Here is a 27,972-nt window from a genome sequence, read left to right as displayed (position 1 = left end):
AGTAAGCTGATGTGTTTAAGCGTACATCTGATGAGTTTGGATGTACGTGCACACACCTGTGAAGCCATTGCCACAGTCAGCATGCTGAGTAACCACCGCCCCCCGGTCTCCTCCTGCCTCTTTGTAATCTGGCTTGGCCTTCTCTCTCCTGCGCCCCCAGGTCCCAGGCAATGACCGGTCTGCCTCCGGTCACTCCTGTAGTTGTTTTGTCCTTTCTTTGTCAGAGGCCCTTCACTCGGCCTAACCATGTTGCAGTCCATCCAGGTTGTTGCTTGGGTCCGTAGGCCCTTCAGGACCACAGCTTGCTGCCGCATTCACCGTTGGTGGACCTTTGGATTGTTTCCAGTTCTTGGCTATTACAAATAAACGTGCTGTGAACGTTTGGGTTAGGGTTAGGGTTGAACCTTTCTTTCCGTGGACATGTGCTTTTGTTTCTTTTGAGTAAATTCCTGGGTCATATGTGAGGTGTGTGTTTAATTTTTAAGAAGTAGCCAAACTGTTTTCCCAAGTGGTTGTACCATTTTACATCCCCACCAGCAGTGTATCAAGAGTTCCACTTCCTTGCTGACACTTGGTATAGTCAGTTTTAAAGTTTTTAGTCATTCTGTTGGGTGTGTAGTGACATGTCATTGTGGTTTTAGTTTATGTTTTTATATGCCATCCATATATCTTTTCTGATAATGTGTCTTGAATCTTTTCCTCAGTTTTTTTGTTTTTTTGTCTTTGTTTTTTGCGGTACGTGGGCCTCTCACTGTTGTGGCCTCTCCCGTTGCGGAGCACAGGCTCCGGACGCGCAGGCTCAGCGGCCATGGCTCACGGGCCCAGCCGCTCCGCGGCACGTGGGATCTTCCCGGACCGGGGCACGAACCCGTGTCCCCTGCATCGGCAGGTGGACTCTCAACCGCTGCGCCACCAGGGGAGCCCTTTTCCTCAATTTTTAATCGAGTTTACTCTTTCCTTATTAAGCTGTAAAGCTTCTTTATATAATGCAGGTAGGGACGTTTTGTTGGATATTTTGTAAATATTTTCACTTAGACTGTAGCTTGCCTTTTAAAAAATTGTGGTAAGAAACACATACTGTTGTCCTGTTGCCATCTGAAGTGTACAGTGCAGTGTTTTGAGCTGTGTGCATGTGGTTGTGTGTCAGGGCTCTGCAGCTCCTTCACTAGGCTGGACGGAAAGGCTCTGTCCCTTGAACGACAGCTCCTGTGGTTTGCCTTGTAATTTTCATAACGTTGCCTTTAAAAGAGCAAAGGTTTTAAAATTTTCAGTGACATCCAATTGATTGACTTTTAAAACATTTCTTGCTTTCTGTGTTGCCTAACATAAGATCACTAAGGTTTTTTCTCCTATGATTTCTTTATACTCTCAGCTCTTACGTTTCAATCTGTGATCCACGTCAAGTAAAGTTTTGTATGTGGTATGAGATAAAGGTCAAGGTTTATTTGCAGATGATTTGCAAATGGCCATCCAGTTGTTTGGGCACTGTATTAGTTTGCTTGGGCTGCTGTAACAAAGTACCACAGGCTAAGGAGCTTAAACCACAGAAATTATTTCCTTGCAGTCAGAGATCCAGTTGCAGCAGGGCTGGTCCCTCCTGAAGCCTCTCTCCTGGGCGTGTAGACAGCCACCCGCTCTGTGTGTCCTCACAGCATTTGTCCCTCTGTCCATGTCTGTGCCCTGATCTCCTTCTTATAAGGACATCTGTTAGACTGGATTAGGGCCCACCCCGATGACCTCATTTAATTACTTCTTTTTTAAAGACCCTAGTTATACACTCTTCTGCACTTTTTGTCATTTACTATGTCCTGGAGTTCATTCTGTACTAGGACACAGAGGTGTTCAACATTCCCTTTTACAGCCGCAAAGTGTCCCATCAGTAGACGTATCATAATTTGACTGGTCCCCTATTGATAGACATTTGGGTTGTTTCCAGTTTGTTTTTTGCTATTACAGAAAGTCCTGAAATGAATAACTTTACACATGTGTCTTTTCTTGCCGAGGGATGGAGTCTGAGAAGTAGGACTACTGGTCAGAGTTTATATTTACATTTTATTTTGCATGGTGTCTATTTTTAAAGCCACTATTTATTTAAAGCAGTGTTTTTATTAACCAATTAACATTCTCAAGGAATCAGTGGCAAAGAATGGTCATTGGAAATTTCTCTGATATTGTTAAGATTTTGTTTCTCTTTTTGAAGTTGTTTTTATCATTAAACATGAAACTATATGGTTGTGGGTGTGTGTTTTAAAATCAAAAAACAAAATAAGGAAACAATGTAATCCAGAAACATTCCCTCCGTCTGGAGAACTCGGTTGCTGTAATTCTTTGCTGACCAGTAGATGCCGCTGTTGACCAAGGATGCAGGTGGGCAGGCTGCTGGAGGTGGCAGTTGTGACCCTGAAAGGAGGGTGTCATGGTGGGGAGTTCCCAGGGGATCTCTGCAAAGGAGAAATAAGGCCAGCTCTTTTTGGTGTAAGCTCCTCCTCGAGGCTCCAGGTGCCCCGCTCCCTTTCCCACCGACGTTCTATCCTCCGCCCCTCTTTAGCACTTTGCAATTCATCCGCCCTAATCTGGCGCGGGGCTTTTTCTTACAGAAGATGAGAAGTGCTGGGGATGCCGTGTGCCGTGGGACTGTAGTGAATAACTCTGTGTTGCGTGTTTGACAGTTGTTAAGAGAGTAGATCTTAAAGAGTTCTCAGCACGAGATCTGTGGTGACGGACGTCAGCTAGACGCGTTGTGCTGATCATTTCACAACAGATACAATTACGGAATCGCTTTGTTGTACACCTGAAATTAATACAATGTTCCACGTCAGTTATACCTCAGTTAAAAAGAAGAGCCCACCTTCAGTGCCCCCTGCCCAGCAGGCCTTTCCTGACCGCCTGGCCACAGCTTGCTGGCACTTCTCTGTGCGCTTCACTGCGCTCATCACTATCTGAAACACTCTGTGTTTATATGTCTCCGTGTTCACTGCCTGTCTTCCGCCACTAGAACTGAAGCTCGCTGGAGGCAGGACCTTGTCTGTCTCATTCACCATGACACCCCCACTGCCTGGAATAGCTTTGCAGAGAGGAAGTGTAATTGATATTCGTTAGTTGATATGTGATTAGTGGTTGGCTACTTCTGGTCATATTGGCCAAGTGTGGGTGCTCAAGCCATTGCCCTGTGGCTTGTCTAGCTCCTCAGAGCTTCAGATATCTCCATGAAGCAAGCGTAAAGAGAAAAATACCACCTGGAATTGAGTGATTCTGTGATTAGAATTGTAACTATAACATTATATAGGGGCTTCCCTGGTGGCGCAGTGGTTAAGAATCCGCCTGCCAATGCAGGGGACATGGGTTCGAGCCCTGGTCCAGAAGATCCCACATGCTGCGGGGCAACTAAGCCCGAGCGCCACAGCTACTGAGCCCGCGTGCCTAGAGCCCGTGCTCTGCAACGGGCGAGGCCACCGCAATGAGAAGCCCACGCACCACAACAAAGAGTAGCCCCTGCTCGCTGCCCAGCACAGCCAAAAATAAATAAACAAATCAAAACAAAACAAAACAAAAAAACATTATATAGCAAAATAGAGACACATGACCAACTTTTAAACCACCAGTCAGAACAATATTTTCATGACAATGGAGAAATACTTAGATTGTCCTTTGTCTTACAAGATTTAGATTCATCGAGACTCTTCAGCAGTGGTACTGGCGAATTCTCCTCCTTACTCTTGCTTAAGCTAGTATCCTTGGTCAGAGCCCATTCTCTGTCCGTTTTGGGAGAGTTGCCACATGTTACAATATAAAACTCCTTAATCACATCCAGTGACATTTCACCTGCTATTTCCCCATGTTTTTCCAGAAGTTGACACATAGGGGGATTGTTGTAATTTGTTTTAAGTTGCTCTGCATATTGGTTGCTACCTGGATTCTGAAGCTAGTCTTCTAAGTCATGACATCAACAGTAAAAAAAAGAAAATTCTTTGACATGTCTCTTGGTGCACATGTGCACATATATCTGAGAGTTTGCACTCTGGAGAGGAATTTCTAGGTCATAGGAGGTGAGAGCACCCTCGTTTTCAAAGTGGTTGTACCAGTTCACACGCCTTCCGCATTCTATTTCTGAGGCTCCTTTTCTTCGTGGACACTTCGTAGGGTCAGCCCTCTCAGCTGTGGTCACTGGGTGATTCTGCTTGGGGTAGTACTCTGACTGTGCGCTTGGTTTGCATTTCCCCCCAATTAACGAGGCTGAACACCTTGTCTTAGGTTTATTGGCCATTTAGATGTCGTGTGTGTGTGTGTGTGTGTGTGTGTGTGTGTGTGTGTGTGTGTGTGTGTGTGTGTGTGTGTGTGTGTGTGTGTGAGAGAGAGAGAGAGAGAAGTGCCTGTTCAGGGCTTGCTTGTGCTTGATTTTCTTTTGGGTTGTTTATATGTTTGTATTGATTTGTAAGGCATTCTTTCGAAGTTCAGATAGTAGCTCTTCGTTGGCTATATCTGTTACAGATGTCTTCTTCCTCTCCGGGGCTAACCTTTTCATTCTCTTAGAGGTGGGTTTTATTTTGTTTTTTGGGTTTTTTTTAGGATAATGAAGCTATTTTAGTATTATTTAAAATAAGAACAAGCTTTAAACTGTATAAAGTGGGCAATAGGGGAGAAGCACGCCTTCCTGAGAAGGGTCCTCCGGGAAGGGTCTCCTCAGGGGGAAAAGGCAGGAAGGGTGGGTGGGCAGGAGGGAGTGCAGGCCTGGACGTCAGTGGTGCTTCCTCGGGGTGGGCTCTGCAGCTAGGAGAGGTGGCTCTGGGGCTTGGCAGCCCCTGGCTGGAGTGGAGGGAGCTGGCCTGGCGGTCGGTGCCAGTGACTCAGGCAGGGGTAGAGCAGGGGTCAGCTGGGTTAAAAGAACTGTGCGTTCGAGTGTCAGGAGGAGGTGGTAGCCGGGCCTTGCCTCTCAGGACTCAAGGGGGACGTCAGGCTGCAGGAGGCCCAGACCCAGGAGTGCCGACCCACTCCCGTCTCTCCAGCGAGGCTCTGCGACTGTGCCCTGGGCGGGGGGTGGCCTTGCCTTGTCTTTTTTGAATGTTAAAAACAAAAATATCTTTTGAGGTCAGACTTTCTGTTTGTTTTTTTTGTTTTTTTTTTTGGCTGCGCTGCTCGGCTTGCAGATTTCGGCCGAGGGATGGAACCCGTGCCTGCCTCCCTCCCTCCCCCGAGACTGCCAGGGAATTCCCAGAAGTTCTTAATTTTAGTGCTGTTAATTTTATCAGTCTTTTCCTTTATGGTTCGTGCTTTTTGGTTATTAACTTTACAGTAAGTTCTGTTTAAGAAGTCTTTACACTAAGAGCATGAAGAGATTCTTCTGCATTATTTTCTAGGAGACTTATTGTTTTATATTTCATAAAAAGTATTAATTTGGGGCGGTCAGTTTTATTGAGATAAAATTTACATACTATAAAATGTGTCAATTTCAAATATACCATTTTTTCCAATTAGTTTATTTTTGGCTGCGTTGGGTCTTTGTTGCTGCGCCCGGGCTTTCTCTAGTTGCGGCGAGCAGGGGCTACTCTTTGTTGCAGTGCGTGGGCTTCTCATTGCGGTGGCTTCTCTTATTGCGGAGCACGGGCTGTAGGCGCATGGGCTTCAGTAGTTGTGGCACATGGGCTCAGTAGTTGTGGCTCATAGGCTCTAGAGCACAGGCTCAGTAGTTGTGGCGCACGGGCTTAGTTGCTCCACGGCATGGGCTCTTCCCGGACCAGGGCTCAAACCTGTGTCCCCTGCATTGGCAGGTGGATTCTTAACCACTGCGCCACCAGGGAAGTCCCAAGTATACCATTCTTTGAGCTTTGGCACGTGTATGCTGTGTATAGTCGTCAACACAGTCGTGGCAGACTGTTTCCATTGCCCTGGAAAGTTCCCTTGTGACTGGCCCCTGGGGTCTGGCAATGTTGGATTTGCTTTCTATTACTATAGCTTGCTTCTTTTAGGATTTGGTATAAATAAACGCAGTGTGTAGCCTCTGTGTCAGGTTCTTTCACCCAGCCCAGTGCTTTGAGAGTCACCCTTGTTGTCACGTGTGCGGGTGGTTTGCTCCTGCCTGTTGCTGCCTAGTGTTCCTGGTGTGGATGGATCACCCCTCATTCATTTACCAGTGGATGGGTATTTGGGTTGCTTGCACCGTGAGGCTATTGTGAGTAAGGTTGCTGGGAACACTCACATACGAGTCTGTGGGGACATAAGTTTTAAGTTTGTTTGTTTGTATTCCATTCCTATTTTCAGGTACCATCCTGTTTCAGGACCCCTGATTTATGTGTCCAGCCTGGACTACTGTTTAGGGCTCTAGTCTCACGTCCAGTTTCCTCTTTGACCGTCTGCACTTAGATGACTTACCAGCGTCTTTAACTTGATGTTTTCAGAACTAGACTATTTTCTTCCCTCTGAAACATGTTTTCTCTGGTGGCGTTTTCCAACTCAGTAGCGCGCGTTCTCCCTGTGGTTCAAGTTAGATGCACAGCTGCACCCCTGACTCTCCTGGTCCTTAACCGCCTACAGAGTTCAGCACGTGCTGTCTGTTATGTCTGGTTGCAGCCGTGCAGCTGGTATCAAGGCTCTAGGATTCTTTGGGCTTCGTGCTTGCTGGCTCCACTGTAGGAGCAGTGTGTCAGGATCTACCTTAGCAGCAGGTGTTGAACACTGGGTCTGGTGCAGCCGGGGGTCAGATCCCAGAGAGGAATGCAAGAGATCTCAGGATCCTTAATGCAGTAGTACCATTCTGATGATAAACCTATTATTTATATCATTTTTTATTAACTGAACGTATACACTTTGTGTTAAGATAAATAATATACATTTCTGTTGGGGAAGGGGAAGGAGGTACTTTGCTTTGTCCACAGTCTTTAATCCCTGAGAATCAAGAATAAGAAAATATTACGGATTTACAGCACCAAAGCAAGCAAATGAAAGTACAGCGTAAACCTCTTCTATAAACAGCGTAGTCAATCAAGTATTTCCTGCACACCCACTTCATGCCAGGTGCTCTGCTAGGTGCTGTGAAGGGGCTCACTGACCACTGAGACAGGGCTCCTGTGTGTGCACAAAGTAGTCAAGAAAAGAAGTGTTCATTTCTCTCGGGTAGGCAGTCAGTAGTCGAGGTGCGGGGTCTCAGGGGGAGTACATGTTTAAGCTGTTTGCCAGGGGCAGCCAGAGCATTTTGCATTCCCACTGGTGAAGCATGAGAGACCCAGCTGCCGGACTTACCAGCGCTGGTATTAGCAGTCTTTTAAATTTTAGCTCTTCTGTTCCACGTGAAGATACTCTCACCGATAGGGCTGTGTAGCAGTGTCTGTTAGTGGCCTTAATTTCGTTTTCCTCTGACTCACCGTGTTGAGCATCTTCTCACGTGCTCGTTTGCCTCCATGCCCTCTTTGGTGATGGGTCTGTTGCATTCTCTTGCCCTGTTTAGAAAACCTCGCTTGTCCTGCATTTCTCCTTTATGATCCTTCAACTGCCACGCTCACAGCACTTCTGACGACAGACGTGTGGGGGTTTTCCCACACTCGGCACTTATGTGACCGCAGCTGGGTGTCCTACGATTGCACTCAGTTCTGACACTACCTACCTGGAGTTAGTGTGTCAGATCCCACAGCCTGAGGGCCAAGTCCCGAGAGACTGCTCCCCCTCCCCCGCCCGTTGCAAATCCAGGGTATCGCCTGTGCTTCTGACTGATCGCCTATAAATTGGAGGTTTCCAAGACCCCCTCCTCAGGGTTGGTTAACCCGCCAGAGCAGCTCACAGAACCCAGAGAAGCATTTTACTTGCGTGGTTTCCAGTATATTGTAGAAGGGTAGAACTCGGGAACGGCCGGCTGGAGGAGAAGCCGAGGGCAGGGGTGGCGAGGAGCCCAGGTTCCCGCTGTCTGGGTGCCTCTCCCTGCCAGCCCCTCCGCGTGCTCACCAACCCCGAAGCTCCCTGACCTTAGGCTAGTGGGATTGTGTGGAGGCCTCCTCACGTGGGCCTGACTCACCAGCAACTCCGTCTCCAGCCCCTCTCACCCTGGAGAATGGGGGGTGGGCCTGCAGCCTGCTAACCATGGCTCGGTCCTGGGGCCGGCGGCCACCCAGAGTGGGGGACGCTCCTGTGCTCTTGTCGCTTGGGGATTCACGAGGGACTTAGGAGCTTTGCTGGGAGCTGGCGCAGAGGCCCATGTGTATATTTTCTACTAGTTCTCATGCCCCTTCTCCCCTTTTCCTTACATACTTTGATTTTTGTATATGGTTTGAGATAGGGAAAAGGGTTTTCTCTTTTCACCTCTGTTCTTCTGTTCTTTCACCTCTTGCTGTGGGGCGACCTTCCTAGCAGATGGAGGGCCTCTCTTTGCACAGCGGCGCTGGGCGTGCTCACTTCTGTTCCATCGTCTATTGAACTTTGTGCCAGTGTCTGCTGCCTGCTTACTGCAGCTTTGTGATGAGTTTTGCTAGCCCACGGCTGGTTCTCAGTTACGCTTTTTACAGAACGCCGTGGCTCTTCTGCTCGTTCACATGTTCACGTGTGTTCAACCTAGTCAGTCAGACAAGAAAACCTGGTGGGGTTTTGGCTGAGGTGCGCTCGATCCCGTAGGTTCAGTTTGAGGAGGATTGATAACTTGATAATGTTGAATTTTTAGTCTATGAACGTGATATAATCTCCATTTATTAAGGTCTCTTAAAATGTTTTGTTAATGATGTTTTCTGTTCTGTTACAGCTCTTGCGCAGCTTTGAAAAGCTAATTTCTGCATGTTTCCCATTGTAATTGGTGTCCTTTTTAGACTTTTCTAACTTGCTGATATATAGAAGCACAGTTCAGTTGTATGTATTGACCTTGTATTCAGCAACTTTGGCAAACTCACTTTTTATTATAATGTATCTTCTGACTCCTTTGGACTTTATGTAGGTAAGCGGAGCATCTGTGAATAATGATTATTTTTTCTTTTCCGGTCCTTACGCTTTATGTTTACTTGGCAGGGAATTGTTAGTTTTGTGTCTCTTCAGAGAACTAGCTTTTGGTTTTGTTGATCTTCTGTGTGTTTCTCACTGTTTTAGTCACGTCCCGGCCCTGCACTCGGCCCAGAGGGGGTGCCCTTGCCACCTGAGCCCTTGCTCCCGAGGCCGTCCTTCTTGCCGAGTCCTCCTCCATCTCCCGGTGTTCTCCTTGCCAGATTTGCCAGATTTGCCAGATTTGCCAGATGTGCCCGCAGGTGTGGTTTCATTCTGTAGCCTCCCGTGTATCATACAACGCGAGGAGGCCAGGAGTGCAAAGGACAGCCTCCGGGTTGGCAGAGCCTTAGAACAACTACTAGCCTTAAATGCTGAGGAGCGCTGCTGCCGCTGGTTTCTTCTCTTCCTGCTCTCGGTCTGCTGCTCTGGCGGACCTCGCACGTGAGGGGCTCGTGGATTTTGTAGCATGGTGTCGGAGGTCGACAGCCAGCCTATACGGTGCAGACGGACTTGATAATACCAGGCCTCTGAAACCTCGGCGCGGGCCCACAGCTCTGCTTTGTGGCCTTCAGAAAGCTTTGTGCCCGCTCTCAGAATGACAGGACATCCCTTCAGTGAGGAAACAACACACCGTGTTTGATGTGCGAGCTTTAATCAAAATAACCCGCAGGAGTATTTTGGAAGGAGAGTTAACAACACCTTTTGTTTGTTTCTTCATTGTAAGTTGAAAGTGTTGACAGTTCTAAAATTCTCCTTTTTGCTGGTATAAAGAACTGTTGACACAGTCTTGACCAGAAGTGTAACTGCAGCAGGTGTTCACTTGGGACAAGCAGAATTTTAATTTTCATCTGCTAATATGTATGCCATACACTTTATAGCCTTGTATACGTTTTAATGTTTTTTGTTAAAGTGCAACATAATATTCATTCTTTTTCATAATGGTTTTACTTTTTAACCTTACAGAATTAACACTGAATCCTCCGGAAGGAATTGTGGCAGGTAAGGCAGTGTGAAGTTCGCCTCTTTATCATTTACTCCTGATTGCCAAAGTTTCCTTCAAAGTAAAGTTGTGAAATTTCTTCTTTTCCTGCAGGCCCCATGAATGAAGAGAATTTTTTTGAATGGGAGGCATTGATCATGTAAGTTAATCATATGTGTTGTTTGGTTTCAAGCCTTTGTTGGAAATTAGAGCCGTGAATCCCATTCTGCACTGTGAGTGATCAGAAGCGTCAATGGGGAAGAAAGGCCAAGTGCGCCTCTTTCATTGAGCTTTTCTGTGTCTGCTGATCTGAAAGCAGAAAACACGTACGTTCTTCCAAAAGAAATGAAAGTACTTCCTTAGAACCAGTAAAAGGTTTAGTTGTAAGTGTTTGTATTTGTAGCGTTTCAAAATAATGAAGTTTGTGTGTTGGGTTAGCCTCAAACAGAATGGACTTTGGCTTCAAGGAGTCCCTGTGAGCCTGGGGCTCTGACGGTGCGGAGGGGTCCTCAGGGTGCGGGTGACGCTGCAGGTCTACTGGTGCAACCTGGGCCCTGCCCACCTGTGTGCCTGGATTCTTCCCCTCCCCCTCCCCTCCCCTCCCCCTCCCCTTCCCAGCTCTCCAGCTCCTCTGCTGCTCCTCCTTTTCTGTGTACCTGTCTGGCCTTTGCCTTTTCCCCGACTTAGAGATTTGGCTTAGTTCTGAGGTGAGCAGTGTGGTTCCCGACCTCATTCTAGCAAGATCCTGACTGGATTTCATATTTCACTTACAGTGATGTTGCCTGGAAAGAGCCAAATGGACCCCTGATTCCAGAGTATTCTTTGGCCCTATGACCCAGGCCCCTTTCTTTCTCATCTTTCTACCTTAGATGTACAATTCTTGGCCATTCTTAGACTGTACTTTTAACAAAATGTGGTTAGGTAGACTTCAGGAAGTTGAAGTTTATAATCCATTTCAGCAGTCTCGTTAGTAAGATGAGGAATTAGCTGACACTTTTCAGGTGGGGTTTCGTGGGCTGAGGCGTGCTCTAGTGGGTGGGCCTGGGAGATGTGTGAGGGGTACGTGGTATCAGCCTCGTCAGACTTTCTGCATCTGCCCCGTGCCTGTATCCCATTTGGTCTGAAAACAGATTGCTGCTCAGTGTTGTCTGCGGAGCTCAGATTAATACATGAAATTGGTGTGAAAATGAGTTTTTTCATAAGCAAATGTTTTAAAAATCATTAATAAACACTATGCACAGAAAGTACAGCGCACCTCACGTTTCCTGAGCACTTGTTATACCCTAATTCCCTGGGCCTGTGATACTCATTTTTTTTCCGTGTTTAAATGTTTCTGGCATGATGATGACTTCACAGTCTGTGTTTGTATCTAACATGGTGTTGTGTCTTTCACCCCCTAAAGCACTTGCAGATTGCGTGGTGGGCCTCCTGGTCAGCGGTGTCCTTCGTTCGCTGCAACAGGGCATTGCGCACTCGCGTCAGCTATAGCTCTTTATCTTTAGGGAAACAGTACGCCCCAGGGCAGCTGTCCTGGCTGGGGTGCACAGATGATTGCAAGGCCTTTGTGAGCGCACCAGGTCAGCGGGCCCCTGACGGTTTTTCCGTCCTTGGAAGGTGTGGCTGGTGCGCGCCCACAGGAGGCTACTGAGAAGCCCTTCCAGGGACACTTGAGCCTTCCAGTACGGTTTTTTTTTTAAGGATTTATTGTTAAGAATCTGTTAGGATAAATATTACTAATTATAGATAAATAACGTAAAGTTAAACCAGTATTTTGAAAACTTACCTTAAAAAGTAATTAGAAGTATTTTTAGGTAGAACACTTTTATGTTTGAAGAAGGCTTTTGCGTTAGTATGGAATTCCCCTGCCTCAGGATGTGGTGAGTTTGTGGGTTTGGTCCTGTTCCAGATCCTTTCCCAAACAAGAGGCCGTTTACAAAGGTACTTAAAACATCTATTAAGGAATTAGCTGTCCTCCTCTTGATTTGTCTCGCTCTGCTGTTCTGGCAGACAGATGGCTGAGTTTCACTCCTTAGTGATAGGTTTTCTCTTCTCTCATTTTATTCTTCGATTGTTTCCAGAGTTTCTTCCCTACCCTAGTGCTTCTAAAAGCCACACTTGCCTCCGTTTCTGGGAGTCTGCTGCTGTTGCAGTAGTGCTTACCTGCGGAGCCTCAGCTGTGCAGTGCAGAGAACATCTTTTCAGATGTTCAGGCAACAAATACTGAGTGCCTGTTATATTAGGGCCCTCGTCTGAGGATACAGGCGTGTCCTAGGTGACCCCAAACCTCCACCCTGAAAGAACAAGATTAAGGGACTAGGATGGGGAACACAACAAATTAACCAACAGGAATAAAATCAACACGGCCTGTTCTCTGATTAAAAGGAGACAGAACTCTAGTGACTCCCGGCCGAGCTTAGGGCAGAGTTTGACCTGTGACCCAGTGGGAGAGGGCGGGGGCTTCCGGTCAGTGACACTGACGCTGTGTGTGGCTGGCCTGGCTTTATGGTCTTGGGCAGTCACTCTGCCTCTCCGACCTTCGCTTATTTGGATCAGTACAGAGCCTCGACACCTTTTTAGACCAGTGGCTTCACTTCCACCTCTTCCAGCTCCAGGGTCTCTGGCCTGTGCAGCCTCGTTGGCCCTTGGCCGCGGCGTGGCAGCTGTGGAGGGTCCACGCGAGCTTCTGCAGGACAGGAGGAGCCCTGCCGTGCAGGACGGCGGTTTATCCTCCATGGCTGGAAGAGGCGTGAAGCCCTTGGCGTCTTGCTGCCCCGTTTCTGTCCTGCCCCAGGTTTCTTCAAGCAGCCGCATGGTGACCTCCCTGCCTGGTCTGTGGCGAGCCGCTGTCCCGTCTCCAGATCGGGGCCCCGAGGCTGTGGTGAGATGAGAAGGCCCTTCCCTTCCCCAGCGGTTGGGGGCCCTTGGCTGATGCCATCCCCACATCTCTGCTGGCGCACTCGGGTCCCAGCTGGTTCACACCTGCGGGGGGGAGGATTCCCCCGGCTGCGGCTCCTCCTAGGCTGTGCTTGGCTCATGCTGGGTGCCCAGGCCACGGTCACGGCACCGCCCTCTACACCAGGCTTTCTTCTTTACAGAAGCCTGGCTCCGGTCAGGATTGTGCCTGCTCAGATAAACCCGACATATTACAATAGATGGTCATAATTTGCACTGTATGTTCTCTGACCCAGCGGTTCCCACCCTGGGAATGTCTTCATCAGACATTCTGTTAGGAAAACCTCTGTGTAAGGAAGTTTATTACAACATTCACTGCAATCATAAAAGAAAGTGGAAACATCGTTGTTCAGTATAAGTTACGGACATCCAATCAGCAGGATGCCGGCAGCACTGCCATGGTTCACGCAGTTCACGCAGCGTCGTTCACGCAGACGCTGAACGACGGGTCTAGACCAATGTTGTCACGAGGTGTGGCCTCGCCCCCAGGGACTTTGGGCAGTGTCTGGAGACATTGTGGCTGTCACACCGGGTAGCAGGGGGAGATCTCTACTGGCCCCGGGTGGGAGAGCGCTGAGCGCCCCGCCGTGCCCAGGACGCCCGAGGTGGCAGTGGTGCTGAGGCCGAGAGACCTGGTGTGGCCGGGTGCAGTCAATAGCTTTATTGAGATAGAAGTTAACACGCAGAGTTTCACCTGTATTAAGTGCGCGAGTCAATGATTTTTAGTAAATTAAATTTATAGAGTCTTGCAGTCATCACACTTCACTTTTAGAGCATTTCCAAACACGTGCTCACACCCCTGTGCACCCAGTCCCCACTCCCCCTCCGCCACGGGCACCCTCTGATCTGCTCTCTGACTCTGTTGATTTGCTTTTCTGGACTGCTGCTGCAAGTGGGGTCACACGATGCAGCATCTTCGGTGTCTGGCTCCTTTTTCTGGGCAGCCTGCGGGAGCGGCCCCTTGCCGTCACCACTGAGCTGTGTCCGCCGTGAACGGACCCGCTCGCCCATCGACGGGCATTTGGCGGCTTCCCTCTTCGGCTGTGTGACGGTGCAGCTGCGAACACGGGGCCTAAGTCTGTGCGGATGGGTTTCCGCCTCCCTCGGCTGGATGCGCAGGAGTGGGCCTCCTGGCGTATAGTGTCACCGTTTTACACTCCCACCTGCAGTGCTGAGTTCTCGGCTCTCCACTTCCTCACCCTCTTGGTGGTGTGTGATGCCAGCTGTCCTCCTGGGTGTGAGGTGGGTCTCATTGTGGGTTTGGACTGCGTTGCCCTAATAACTGATGCTGTTGAGCATCTTTTCATGGGCTTATGAGCCATTCATCTATCTTTTTTGGTGAACTTCAGAACTTTTGCCCATTTTTTAATTGGGTTGTCTTCTTATTTGGTCCTAAGAGTTCTTTATATATTTTGGATACAAAGTCCTTTATCAGATGTATCAGTATGATTTTCAGATATTTTCTCCCAGTCTGCAGCTTTCCTTTTCCTTTTCCTTTTCTTTTTTATGTTTTAGGCCGAGCTGTGCGGAATGTGGGATCTTAGTTCCCTGACCAGGGACCAAACCCATGCCCCCTGCATTGGGAGCGTGGAGTCTTAACCACTGAACCGCTAGGGAAGTCCCTCCTTTTCATTTTCTTAACGGGGTCTTCTGAAACGCAAAGGTTTTCATTTCCAATGAAATGCAGTTCAGCAGTTTTTCCTTGTATAGATTATGCTTTTGGTGTCATATAACCCAAGGTTGAAAAGATTTTCTCCTGTGTTTTCTTCTAGAAGTTTTGTATTTATAGCTCTTAAATTTAGGTTTTTGGCCCATTTTGGATAATTTTGGAGTATAGCATTAGGTAAGAGCCAGGTTCATTTTTTGGCATGTGGCTGTCCAGTTGTCTTGCACCATTTGTTGAAAAGAAAATCCTTCCTGCATTGAATCGCCTTGGACCTTTGTCAGAATCAATTCCCTAAGTGTGAGGGTTCATTTTGGACTCTGAATCCTGTTCCGTTGACCTGTGCTTGACCCTCCATGAGCACCGCACACTCCGTCATTGCAGCTCGATAGTAAGCTTTGAAATTGGGAGGTGTTTTGTTCTCCTCTTTCAAGATGTCTTACCTATTCTGGGTCCCTTGGTCTCCATTGGAATCTGGGGATCAGCTTGTCATTTTCTGTGAAGAAACCAGCTGGGATTTGACAGGGATTGTTGAGCCTCTAGGTCAGCTTGAGGAATGTTGACAGTCTAACAATCTTGAGTGCTCCAGTCCATGCACATGGAGTGTCTCTCCACTTATTCAGGCCTTTAAAAATCCCCTCAGTGATGCCATGGTACGTTTTTAGTAAAAAACGATCCAGTTTTTGCAGATGAAGGTATGTGAGTGGATGCACTTGGAGGGGAAGCCTGGGAGGGTGGCCAGACTCTGTAGTGGCTGCCTCAGAGCTGGTTCAGGGAGGGGGCAAGGAGGCATTTGCTTCTTACTTTATTTACTTATGTATCTGAGTATTTTCTAACATACATATTTTTTCTAGTTAGAGTCAAAGTTTATGTTGCAGAAGTCCATGTCAGAATTCACTATGAAGTTCTTGTAATTGATGAACTTATTTAGTGAACTTTAAATATAGTTCAAATATATTTGAGTTAAAGTTTTCAGGAATTTCTGTTGCAAGCAAAAATTAGGGGATGACCGTAGGCTCATTTCAGACGGGTTTAATCATGAAAATAGTTACATGGAAGGAAGCCTGTATTTGTTACCACCGTGCTTTCCTGAGATGGAAGGCCCTGTCCTTTTCCTCCCTCACAGTTTAACCAGCGCTGGTTCTCTACATCAGGATCGCTAGGGTGCTTTGCACACAACAAAAGAGGAAAACGGCTCTTGGGTCCATCCCCAGAGACTCGGTGCTGAGTCAGGGCTGGTGCCAGGTGGGTGTAGACACATAGTCCGGCTGAGACCCCCAGGCTCCCAAGGAGACGGGCAGCGAGGGCACTGTCTGCGGGACGACAGCTCCCTGCAGCCCTTCCTGGCTTTCCTGCAGGTGTGAAGGTCCTGTGAGTGGGAACTTCCGGTCAGTTCTGTGCAGCCTCGCTGCTGGCGGGGTGACCCTCACGCAGCAGGCGCTCCTTCAGTGACTTGGGGGCTTAGAGGCACAGCAGGGCACCCCGGAGCTGGAGTCGTGGCTTCTAGAGCCCCTGGCCTGGGGGCTGTGCTTGCAGCCCACCTCCACTGGGGAGGTGGGGGCTTTGGCAAGAAGCTTCGGCTGAGCTGCAGAGCCAGGGGTGCAGGAAGGAGGTGGCGCCCCTGCTCTGACGCCAGGCCCCCTCACGCCACCGCCGGGTGCTCCGTGTGGGTTCTGCAGCAAGAGAGTGAGGGCAGTGACACCCTCGCCTGGACTGGAGGGTGTTTGTGAAGCAGTGGGCCCTTCTTTTTTATGCTTCAAGTGGTCATGGCTTTGGAGAATAATTGTCCCTTGGTGATCAAGTTCAAGTGTGCGCTAGTGGATGGGTTTACGGTCTCCATTATTTCAAGCCTCGTATGTATGTTTGAGAATTTTGTCTGTGTGCTATGACAAACTTGAAAAAGAACAGCGCAAAAACAGCTTCTTCCGCACCTGCCACAGCTGGAGTGACGTGCAGGCTGCGGTCCTGGAACATGCCTGGCGGGCAGATGGCTCACTGACGCCCAGACACACCCGGCTTCCACGGTGCAGCACTCTGGCCTCCCTGCCGCCTTCAGTGTGCAGGCCGTGGGCTTCTTTTGTCATCTCTGTACAGTTTTAGAGATGAAAGGCAAAGCACGGTGCTTCACTCGAGTTTAACGTTGAAAGACTAACCAAGCGTGTCTCCAGTTTTTATTGGCTCTGCAAGTGACCGACCACCAATGATGGCTCGTGGCTGCAGGTGTTGAGCCAGCGCTGTCCTTTGGGAGGAGCGAGCGTTGCTGGGCCCCGGTTGGGCTTAGCCCGTGGGTGCAACTCTCCCACTGCTGGCTCCCTGGCCTCTCGTTCTCCTAAAGCTGGGAAGTCAGAGTGCACTATCGCCTTTACAGAGGAGAGCAAGGGCGTTCTGCTTTACTCTTAATACTAGTCTCAGAAAATAAAACACTTACCTCAGAGCTCTGAAATAATATAGGCCGTTATTTTAATCAATTAAGATAGAAAGTAACTTGCAGGCTTTGAAGAGTTTGTATTTGCCTCAGATAAATTTGATTTTGAGGTGAGACCTTCTTTGGTGAAAGTGGAGTGAGGCTGTCCTGAGTATGACAGGAAAGCTTGTCCAAAAATAACACTAATATCTCCCGTCTTGGTCCAGGAATTTACTCGATAGCGTTTTCCATGAAGTCAGCGGGCAGGCCCCCGTGCACATGGGCACACCTGTGTGCTGGGCCAAGGCACTGGGCATTCTGGAAGAGAAAGAAGCCTCTGTTTCAAACTAGTCGCAAACCAGAGCATTTGAAAATGGCTTTGATATTTCAGATGTGGGAGCACTTTAGGAGATGTTTGATCTTGCTTCTGAAGCTGTGGGACCTAGTGGGTTTTTTTGTTTGTTTTTTTTTTTAAAGAAAGCTCTATTATGAGAAACAAAGACCTGAGCAAATATCAAAGTCTTGAGAAAATACCACTTGGCTCAGTCCAAAAACACTTAACTACCCAGACATTCTTTTCTGTTCTAACTTGGAGGCGCCCAGAATACCGAGGCACTGCGAGCATTCCTGGTGTGGCCGCAGCCCTGATTTGCAGGCTCCTGGGTTAGCAGCCTGAGCTGCCCTCTGCTCTCCGCTGAGCCACCCGATCCGGGACCTGGCCTGAGTCAGGTGACCCTCGCTGAGGCGACAGCACTGCTTCCTGGCACCTTCCCTCGGGAGGCCGTGTGAGGGCCAGCGCAGTGGTGTTTATTCTCTACTGTGAGTTGTAGGCTGGAAGAGGGGCGGGGGGCGCAGGCTCTCCCCTGCCATCGGCGCTGACCCCCTCCAGAGGAGAGGGCTTGGAGGGCGGCTGTCGGGGAGCCGCGGCCCCCGAGCTCGCCTCTCCGTGTGGCCGTCCTGTCCCTGCTTCCTGCTGGGGCTCTGGGCACCACTGTCCGGGACGCTCATCCCTCCACGACAGAGTAGTAGCTTTCCACTCTTGGTTTCCCCACAAGTAGCGAGGACACAGTTTTCAGAATCCAGATGTGTCTTCAATTGAAAACAGTGTGGCTCCGCCGAACACCTGCTGCCTTGTTCTTGTTTTGGCCATTTTACCAGCCCCTCCCCACCCCATGATGCAGTCCTGGCCTCCACTGCACTGGTGCCGTCGAAATCCCTAGGCGTTGTCACCAGGTGGAAGTGAAGCCGCCTGCACAGTTTCTTTGAGAATTTTTTGTCTACTTGAACTGCTGCTGTAGCGTGGGGTCTCGGCCCCTGTGCTGGTCATCGGGGCCCGTGTGTTACGTGCTTGGGGCCTTGCCCTCTCCGCGCCCAGAAAGAGAACGGGATTCCTCTTCGTGTTGAACTGACCGGTATTCGCAGAGTGCTTGTCTGGTGTCGCTGTGTGTAGCTGTCATTCGGCAGCTCTGCCTCCTGATAAAAATGTACGGAGGAGAGATGGTCTTAGATTTTAAACTAGATTTTAAACTGCTGTCGTGCATGTTTTATAAAGGACGTTTGTAAGGGGAGGAGGCGTTCTTCTCTCTGTTAATGTGCGAGCTGCTCTCCCTCTCCCTCTCCCTCTCCCTCTCCCGCTGGCCTTCACGTCTTGTCTGTTGGTCAAGATAGTGTTGATTTATACATATAGAGCTTTAAAATTTGACAGGACTTTGGAAGTGGTTTGGCCCGTTTCTGCCATTTTCCACACCAGGAGGACGTGAACTCAGGCAGGCAGGCACGTGCCTGGTGAAGATGAGGACTCAGGTGACCGCGTGGTCCCAGGAGGTGGCACGAGCCCAGGCCTGCAGGTCAGGGCTTGCGGCTGCCGCACGTGCGCACGAGCATCATCAGTGCTCCGTACGTGCTCTGTATCTGTTTCTTGAAGGTTACAAAACCACTTCTCAGGCACATTTAAAAATTAAAAGTAGCCTTTGAAGTAACAACTCTTCACCCCTCGTTCATTAGTACAATAGAGTCCTGCTCTAACATGTACCAGGGTTTGTATCTTTATCCTAAAATGTAATTGTACCACATAGAAAAGCAGAATCCCTGCTGTCCCACTCTCAGCCTTATTAATGTGAAAATGCCCGTGAGCCGGTCTCTGTGATTTAAACCTGATTGGAACGGAACGATGACACGTTACTTTCCAACCATAAAAAATACCAATTCATTGTTATCATGATATTTAGATAATCTTTTCATGCACATTTGTGAACAGTAGGTATTTCCTTAACTCGTTTCTGAAGTGTGGGAGACATCGAAAAAAATCTACCTTGAAGTTCTGTCTCTGTATTTTGTATCTTTTAGGGGCCCAGAAGACACCTGTTTTGAGTTTGGGGTTTTTCCTGCCATCCTGAGTTTCCCACTTGATTACCCGTTAAGTCCTCCAAAGATGAGATTTACCTGTGAGATGTTTCATCCCAACAGTAAGTGCTTTTGAAGTAGTTTCGATGGTTCCAGGAGAGGCCTAGAGATTGTGTGCATGTGGGCATTCATGGTGTACTTCTGTTTTGCTCTGTGTTTGGAATTTTCCATAATACAAAGTTTAAAAATTCATTATGGTTAGAAGAGTTGATTGAGGAAGTCAACAAGTTCAAGGTGATTAACTATAAAATACAACTATGAAGAGGATTGTGGGTAATTAAAAAATAAATGATAAGGGCTTCCCTGGTGGCGCAGTGGTTAGGAATCTGCCTGCCAATGCAGGGGACACGGGTTTGAGCCCTGGTCCAGGAAGATCCCACATGCCACGGAGCAACTAAGCCCGTGTGCCACAACTACTGAGCCCACGTGCCACAACTACTGAAGCTCGAGCACCTAGAGCCCATGCTCCACAACAAGAGAAGCCACCACAATGAGAATCCCGCACACCGCAACGAAGAGTAGCCCCCGCTCGCAGCAACTAGAGAAAGCCTGCGCGCAGCAACGAAGACCCAACGCAGCCAAAAATAAATAAGTAAATAATAAGATTATATTGAAGATAAATATATTCTTTAGAACGATACCTGTGATGTGGTTTAAAGACAAATACGGCCAATAAACTGATTGAATTATGTGTGTACTAAGAATAGCCTGATAATATCATTTTATTTATTTATTTTTTTGCGGTACACGGGCCTCTCACTGTTGTGGCCTCTCCCATTGCGGAGCGCAGGCTCAGCGGCTATGGCTCATGGGCCCAGCCGCTCTGCGGCATGTGGGATCTTCACGGACCGGGGCACGAACCCGCGTCCCCTGCATCCGCAGGCGGACTCTCAACCACTGCGCCACCAGGGAAGCCCCTGATAATATTATTTTTGTTGTTCAGGTAATCAGTGCAAATAGTTTTTAAATTTGGCCTTACTGTAGGTGGGTATCTGTTACTTTTATTTTGTAAAAATTATTTTTGAGAAGAGCTATTCAGTAGGTCTGCCGATGTCATAAAAATTGGTCGGTCCATAAATACTTAAAAAAATAATCCAGCAGATTCACTGAGAGTTGCTGGGATGGGGTGGTGAGCAGACCGTCAGAGGTGGGGGGCTGGACGGTCAGGAGCTCCCAGTCTGAGGGCAGCGATGGACGCTGATGAAGGAATCATACAGAGAGATGTGAAACCACATGGGAGGCCAGGGAGGCCCCTGCAGGGGTGGTGGTTGAACCCACCACCTGCAGGAGGAGCTGTAGGAGTTACCCAGGGGTCTCTTTGGGGCGGGGAGGGGGTCTAGCAGGTGCAGAGGCCCAGTGTGAGGAGGGAGGGGGAGGGGGAGGGGCCAAACCAGTTCAGGCCTTTTGGTCAACATTAAGGATTTTGATGTTTATCCGAGGAGCAGTGGAGACCCACTGAGGGGCTGGGAGTGAGTGTGAGGGGCGGCATGACCAGCATGGCCTTTGAAGGGTGACTGTGGTGCAGGCTGGAAATGGAGCGGAGCGCGTGCTGGGCCGCTGCCGTGGCCTGGAGGGGAGACCGCCAGCCTGGCACCAGCGGGAGTTGTTGGCGCTGAAGCGCTGTGGCTGGGCGGGGACTCGGGAGGGTTAGGAAATGACGCTGCTGTGGTGTGGTGGTGGGGGGTGGTAGGGACATAGCTGCTTTTTGATGTTTCTGGGGTCAGCGGTGTCATCGCATGGTGCTGTCACCTTGAGGAAGTGACACTGAAGTTGAAAACTCTGCAACACCTCCTCTCTGTCCGTGGCAGAGAGAACTGTTCAAAGCATTCTGGGCGCCTTGGTCCCGTGTGTGTGGACTTCAGACGGCCATCCTGGTGTCTGAGACAGATCACACGTGGTTTCCTAACCCTTCAGTGAGAGTTTGCGGTACAGTTTCAAAGCATAGAAACCACTAGAACAAGGGGTGCATGGGGAAAATGAGGGACCAGGTGTAAAAGAAAGGCTGTTTATAACGACTCACATTTCTGAATGGTCACGAAATGCTGAGTTCACGAGTGAGGGTGAAGTAAATAAATTTATTTAAAATTGTCTGGTATTCCTACTATTATAACTTAATAGCCTTACAGTTTTACAAGTGATGCCTGGATATCTGAGCATATACTAAACCATCTGAGAATTTCCCCAAGTATGTGTAAGAGAAAGATAACAGGTGCTTTTGACCTTCTTGACAGGACCAACCCCAGACTTTGAATTGAAAATTTATTTTTCTTGAATCAGATCTTGAGGGTCTCGTTAGTGGTGCTGTTGATGGGAGATGCGTTTAGACTCAGGCACAGCTGATGTCCAGAGGAGCCAGTTATAGTAAGTTAGCAAGAGGAGTCCAGGCATCTGTCTTGCTCTGGGTGTTTAATTCCTGTAGCGTTTTCCCAGCTATGGCAACGTATATTTTACACAGTCCACTTCAGGGATTTAATGGCAGAACGAGGGATATCTAAGAAACCTTTTATGAAAAGTGTTGTGAAGAGTCTAATTACATGAGGTATTTTGGTGGAATATCTGGCTGCCAGGTAGCCTTTCCTTTATCCCCTTTGGATATAGTGCTTTTTAAATGCATATGAAGGTGGAGTCACGCCATGACACTAGAGCTGTTCAGACTGGCCCAGCACCCTGTCGGCGCGTGAGCGGTGCCCTGGGAGCCCGGCCGGGCCCGCGGGGAGCGCGTGCACGTGAGCGTGGCCGTGGATGTGGCGCTGGGGCCGCAGGTGGTGCTGCGTGCAGACAGCTCCGTCCCGGTGTCTGCGCCGCTTGCTGCCCTTTCTCTGTGGGCCTGACCGAGCCGCCCTATCGCGGGCCCATTCCCTCGGCTCACCGGGTGTGCTCTGACCCCGCAGTCTACCCTGATGGCAGAGTCTGCATCTCCATCCTGCACGCTCCCGGCGACGACCCCATGGGCTACGAGAGCAGCGCCGAGCGGTGGAGCCCCGTGCAGAGCGTGGAGAAGATCCTCCTGTCGGTGGTGAGCATGCTGGCAGGTAACGCCCGCCCCGCCGGCTCCTGGCGCACTGCAGGTTCACGTCCAGAGGGGGAGAGCCGACACTCCGTGCTGCTTCTCCTTCCTCGTTAACCCTTGTCTTATAACTCCCTGTCCACCGTGAGGAGTCGATATGTACTGTTTTCTTTTCTGCTTTTTCATGTAATGTCACTCATACACACTTTGCCAAGCGTAAGCTGCTTTTTATAATTACAGATGTAAAGATGGTCTTGTGTGTATCACATTGTTGGCCATGAGTAGCCGTGGGCATTTCATTCATTCAGTGGGCACTATATTGCAGACACCGTGTCCTGGGGTGTAAAGCTCAGGTGACACTGACCCCAACCTTAAGGCCCCACGTTCTAAGGGGACTTTCACAGCCACCAGCTGTTGCAGGCCACTGTGATAACTCCTGAGATCAGGGTGCAGGGGACACTTCCCGAGGTGAGTTTAGAACACGTGGGAGTTAACAAGGTTGTGGGGGGGCACGGACCCTCTGGTGGCGTCACCAGGACTATAGGTATGGCTGGAGCCCGGCTGGGGGCGGGGCGCCCTTTGGACCTGCACTGGCCCGGAGCTGACGCTCGCTCGTGGGGCTATTAGACCACGGATCGCCCTTGCAGCCCACGTGCTTGAGACAGGCGGGGTGGGTCCCAGGCCAAGAGGATGGGGGAGGTTGGGGGGACCTTGGAGACTCCGGCTCTAGGGCTCAGCGTCCTGGGGCGGGGGCGCTCCTGCCCTCACTGTGGGGTGGAGGGGTGCGGACTTTGGGGACAGGACTCCAGAGGGAGCAGGATTTGGGGGAGAGAAGAGTTCGGGGTGTTGTGTGAGTGGCCACCTTGACGGGGGCTCTCGGGGACTGGCTGTGGAGGTGAGGGTGTGTGCCCTCTCCAGGTAGACAGGGCTCGTGGCGGGAGGGAGCTGAGAGAGGAACGGCCCGGCAGCCCCGGGGGAAGAGAGCGCCCATGAAACGGAGGAGCATCGAATGGAGAGAGCTGGTGGCCAAACAGGAGGCCCGAGGGGGAGGCCCCCAGTGGCCGCTTGATCTGCTCGGCTGGTGCCTCCTGAGTGAAGCCGAGTTGGCTGGTGCGGCCCTTGGGAGGCTCGGGTGGAGGAGCCCTGAGGGTGGGTCTGTCCGCCGCTGCTCCGCCCCGTCCCTCAGGGGAAGGCTCCCGTATCCACAGAACTGCTGTCCTTGCCTGGAGTTCCACGTCCCTCGGCGCTTCTGGTTCGTCTCTGGTTACCTCTCTGGGAAGATCAGTGATGTTCCTACAGGAGGTGGGAGGTCTTGCCAGGGCCTTCCTTCTTGAGCCCCTTCACGTGGAGGTTCTCCTTCTCTTTCAGAGCCCAACGATGAAAGCGGGGCCAACGTGGATGCCTCCAAAATGTGGCGGGATGACCGGGAACAGTTTTACAAGATCGCCAAGCAGATCGTGCAGAAGTCGCTGGGGCTCTGAGCCTTGCCCACATGTGTGCACAGCTGTGTGCCCGCGCGTGCGTGCAGGCACACCACCGAGCAGTTTTTGGAGTTTCTCCTCCAAGACACTTAGTGACAGTGACACTGTGCTGGTACCAAAAAAGGCGAGCTTGCAGAACCACAGCATCTATTTCTTTTCTACCTTTCCCACCCCAAACAGCCTTCTCTTCTGCAGTGATGGTTTCTGTAGGACGATGACAGCTGGGTGCAGTTGAGGGACCCACCCCTCGTTCTTGCCGAGGTGGCCCAGGGAGATGATGAGAGCCGTCACCACTACCTCTCCAGCTGACGTGCCTGCGGACCCAGCACTTAGTGCGGAGCGGGGAGGGGCGTACGCGCCGGCCCCCAGGGACTAGAACCAGTGACGCTCCTTCCGAAGACGTGGGGCCTTGCAGACCAGGAGGAGGACAGCGGCCGGATGTCTCTGGGGGCCCCTCCTGGTTCCCTTGTCCCCCGTGAGGAGGACATGACTTTGTTTCAGTACTTTGTTTTACAAGCAGATTTTTTTCTTGCAATCTAGGCACATTTTTCATTTGTTGTATGTTACAAATAATCACATTTAGAAATACTTTCAGGAAATAAATACTTTTTTAAAATGTGGACTAATGAAAAATGGGGCACATAGAAAAGAAGTTTCCTCCTGGCCATGAAGACCGGCGTTTTCCCTGCTGGTATTGATCACAGTTTACGCTCGTGTCTCAGTTCCCAGTGCATTTACCAGAGCAGAGGCACGTGAGACCGAGATTGTAGTCAGAGTGTCTTCTGGGTGTGTCGGAGCTTTTCTTTTCCAATCTGAAAACTGGAGAGTGCTAAGCGTTTGTACGTGGTGGCTGCAGCGGGAGCTTCAACTATTGGGACAAAACCGTTCTTTGCAGCTTGGGAAGGGACGCTCCCCGTAGCGCAGAGCGCAGAGGTGTGCTTCATCCCAGACCTGACCGGCGCTCGAGGGAGCGTGGCACATGGGGTCCCCGGGGTCCCCGGGTCGGTGGGGGGTGCTCAGCTGCGGCTCGTGGTTTGGAGGTGGTCTGGATTCCTCCGGCGTGGGTAGCTCAGCTGCGGGCAGCTCAGCCGGAGCCAGGGCTCCGTTTCAAGCAATAACAGATCTGTTGCATGCAGTTAAATATGTGGCCTGTTTCAAACAGGGTAAATTTAAATAGGAGTTTCTATTTTTGAAATAAGGGACAGTCTACAAGACGCACAATACATTTTACTTTATGTTATCCTTTCCCTTTCATAATGTGCCCGCGGGCAGGAGTCTGTTTTACTGAAACCTCGCTGATTTCTTGGTGTTAAGTAGTACTGGCTAAAGGGCTTCTGTGGAAACCAGACTCTTTCCTTCTCAGAAGGAAATCATTTAAAAGTTGAAATGCAGTACGAGGACTTGTATTCGGAAGGGGATGGGGAAAGGAGAGGTATTGTACCTGCATAGTATTTGCGGGCGTGTCGGATGAGACGTAGCCCTCTCCACAGAGAGGAAAAGGTGGGTGTGGTGGAGTGTGGGCCTGTGACGACGTCAGCAGGTGGCCACGGGGGCTCAGGAAATCTGGAGAAGGAAGAGGGGCAGTCTCTTTGCAAAAGAAAGTATTTTTATTCATTTGTATTTATTAAATGAAACAAAAGAGGAGTCCCATGGTGTCCTTATTCTGTGACAGAGTTTATTAATTCCTATGGTAAAATAAAGCTATATTTTCCCCCTGTCCCAAGCAGTGTTTTCTCTGTCGTGTTTTAATATAATCGTATGGGAACCCCGTGGCCGGTGGGCAGCGGGGGTGCCCCCTACAGGTGGCACGGCCGCCAGGACTCCCACTACCACCTCCTTCCCAAGACACGTGAGCTTTGGGAAGTTTCGCTCTTTCCTATTCCTTCCGCCCGCTGGTCTCCCCTGGAATTCCCGCGTGTCCCTGTTGGGGTCGGCAGGCTCGACTGACCCGCGGCCTTTCCTTGAGCTGTGAGTGTTGGCAGCAGACGGCCGTCGGGCGAGGAGAGACCAGCAGGCGCGGAGGTGGCGCTTCTGTCCTGCTCTCGAGTCTCCAGTCTCGTCACGGCTGCTGACGTGAGTCTGCTTATGTCCCTCGGCCTCCTCTCCCCCAACGCCCTCTGCGCTGCGTCCGGGCCAGGGGCTCGGCCCGCCCTCCAGCAGCCTTCATTCTGCCTTTTGCCCAGGGGTTTCCAGCGTACTTCTTGAAGATCTCTGACGTGATTGTGAGTTGGGGTCCCCGATACCACCCCCAGGTTCAGTGGTTCCCTGGGAGGCCTCACGGCTGAGATCCGTTACAGCCAAAGGCCCAGGGACTCGAGCGCCACAGGGAATGTGGCGTGGGGAGGGGTGGGGGGGGCACCAGGCACAGGCCTCCCGAGCACCCCCCAGCGGAGCCACAGGGCGTGCGCTTGACTCCCCGGCAGGGAGCTCCTGGGGGACCAGCGCCCAGGGTTTTTATCCGGGGCTGGTCACGTGGGCACCCTCTGCCTGGCACCAAGACTCCAGCCCCCCGAGGGAGAGCAGGTGTGCAGCGCACGCCATACCGTGGTGCAGATCGTTTAGGCCAGTGAGGCGCTCCTGTCCCACCACGCGGGACCCCCTCCCCAAGCGCACATGCCCAGCTGTCTGAGGATGGCCGTCCCAGGCCAGCTGTGCTCTTTCCTGCTCAGGTATCCTGAACTTCTCCCCTTTGGGGATTTTAATTAGATTTAATTGAAAAGGTTGGTTTGCTCTGTTAGGTTTCTTTGTGGTTCATTTTTCATGTGTTGTGTTTAGTGCCCCTTCTCCATGGCATTGGTCTTCTGCAGATGTTTGGATATTTGAGGCGAGTGTCCACCCTTGTTTTCCTGTTTGCCAGTCTGGTTCTGGGCACAAAGAGGGGCGTTCCGGGGTTTTATCGTCTGGGTGTGGGAGCCCCGGTGCGTTGTCCTGGGCGTGTCCTGGGGGAGGGGCGCATCCCTGCCGGCTCTGTGGCCCCGGAGGACTGGACACACGGAGCCCGCAGGGCCCACCCTGCCCTTCCTTCCTGTGCGTGGGCTGTGGCTGCCTTCCGTCTGGTTTCTGTACAGGTCAGGTTGCTGGTTTTTCAGAGGTCGTGCTGGTGTGATGCATTCGTCCTGTGCATCAGTCAGGGCTCCTGGGTGGAGTACAGAACCCACCCTGGTTACATGGGGGCGGCTCAGGATTGCCTGCTGCCACTCCCCCTGCGCCCCCAAGGCCTGACCGCAGGCCATGTGGCCAGAAGGCTATGCCCCGGCCCTGGAAGTCAGCTCAGCACAGCAGGACGCTGGACTGGCCTCTGTAGAGGACACAGAGCCACGGTCCAGTCCCTGCAGAGGCAGAAGTCTGCCTTCCCCACCCCTGACCCAGTCCCCGGGCCCTGCCCCCGCTGCCCGGGCCCCGCGGCATCTGGCCTGTGTCCTGGGTGCGGCCTCACCCCGGGCTCACCACCTCCCCGCTCGAGCGAAGCCCAGCTCCTGAGGATGCCAGCCCGGCCGGGTCACCGAGGCCGCCCCTCCAGCCTCCCCTCAGCGCCATCTGCCTGGGCCCCCAGCCCTGTCACCCTGAGCCTCTCTCTCCACAGTGCCTGCCCTCCTGGGGGCCACCGCGTGTGCGCTGGGCGCAGACTCCCCGCAGCTGCCTGCGCCGCCGCCAGCCTCGGGGGAGCAGTGCTCTGTCCCCCGCCTGCCTGCTCCCCTCCTTCCGTCCTAGGGTGGGACCCCGGAGCCCACTGCTGCCTGCGTCCCAGCGGCCCTCATGAGCCCGGTGAGCTGGCAGGCCCTGCCGCCCCGGAGTCCTCATCTGAACAGCCGTGGCTCCTGTGGGGCGTGTTCCGCTGTGTCCCCACGGACGCAGCGTTGCTGGGGCAAGTTGACCTGCAGCCCTTCGGACATGGCACGTGGCGCGTCCTCAGCCTCACCTTCTCTGCTGACTACACTTGTCAAGTGAAGGACGACGTGTAGAACGCACAGAGCATGGAAGGGAGAGGTACCCGGGGAGTGTCTGCTGTGACACCGAGGGGCGCTCGCGGAGCCAGCAGGGGTGCAGCCGCGCCGTGGAGGTCCTCCCTCGAGTCCCAGCGCGTCTTGGTGGTGTCAGCTCCTTTCAGGGGCCCAGACAAGGGTGGACGTGTTC

General features: G+C 51.1%; 1 protein-coding gene across 3 annotated transcripts in view; it reads left to right on the top strand.

Annotated features, from left to right (window-relative positions):
• UBE2G2 (ubiquitin conjugating enzyme E2 G2) overlaps positions 1-25,556 on the top strand; it is a 39,089-nt gene extending 13,533 nt beyond the window's left edge. The window contains exons 3-7 of one of the 3 annotated variants that reach the window (XM_049710381.1): positions 9,913-9,948; positions 10,017-10,088; positions 19,294-19,412; positions 22,242-22,382; positions 23,726-25,556. In XM_049710381.1, coding sequence (XP_049566338.1) covers positions 9,913-9,948; positions 10,017-10,088; positions 19,294-19,412; positions 22,242-22,382; positions 23,726-23,838 — 481 coding nt within the window. In that variant the 3' untranslated portion in view covers positions 23,839-25,556. The remainder of the gene's footprint in view (positions 1-9,912; positions 9,949-10,016; positions 10,089-19,293; positions 19,413-22,241; positions 22,383-23,725) is intronic. The other 2 variants (XM_004264614.4, XM_049710380.1) reach the window with 2 other exon arrangements.
• The last annotated feature ends 2,416 nt before the right edge of the window (positions 25,557-27,972 follow it).

Source organism: Orcinus orca, chromosome 5 (assembly GCF_937001465.1).
Source record: "Orcinus orca chromosome 5, mOrcOrc1.1, whole genome shotgun sequence".
Taxonomy (NCBI): Eukaryota; Metazoa; Chordata; class Mammalia; order Artiodactyla; family Delphinidae; genus Orcinus; species Orcinus orca.
The sequence above is the reverse complement of the archived record's forward strand: the minus strand, read 5'-3'. Positions and strand labels throughout refer to the sequence as shown.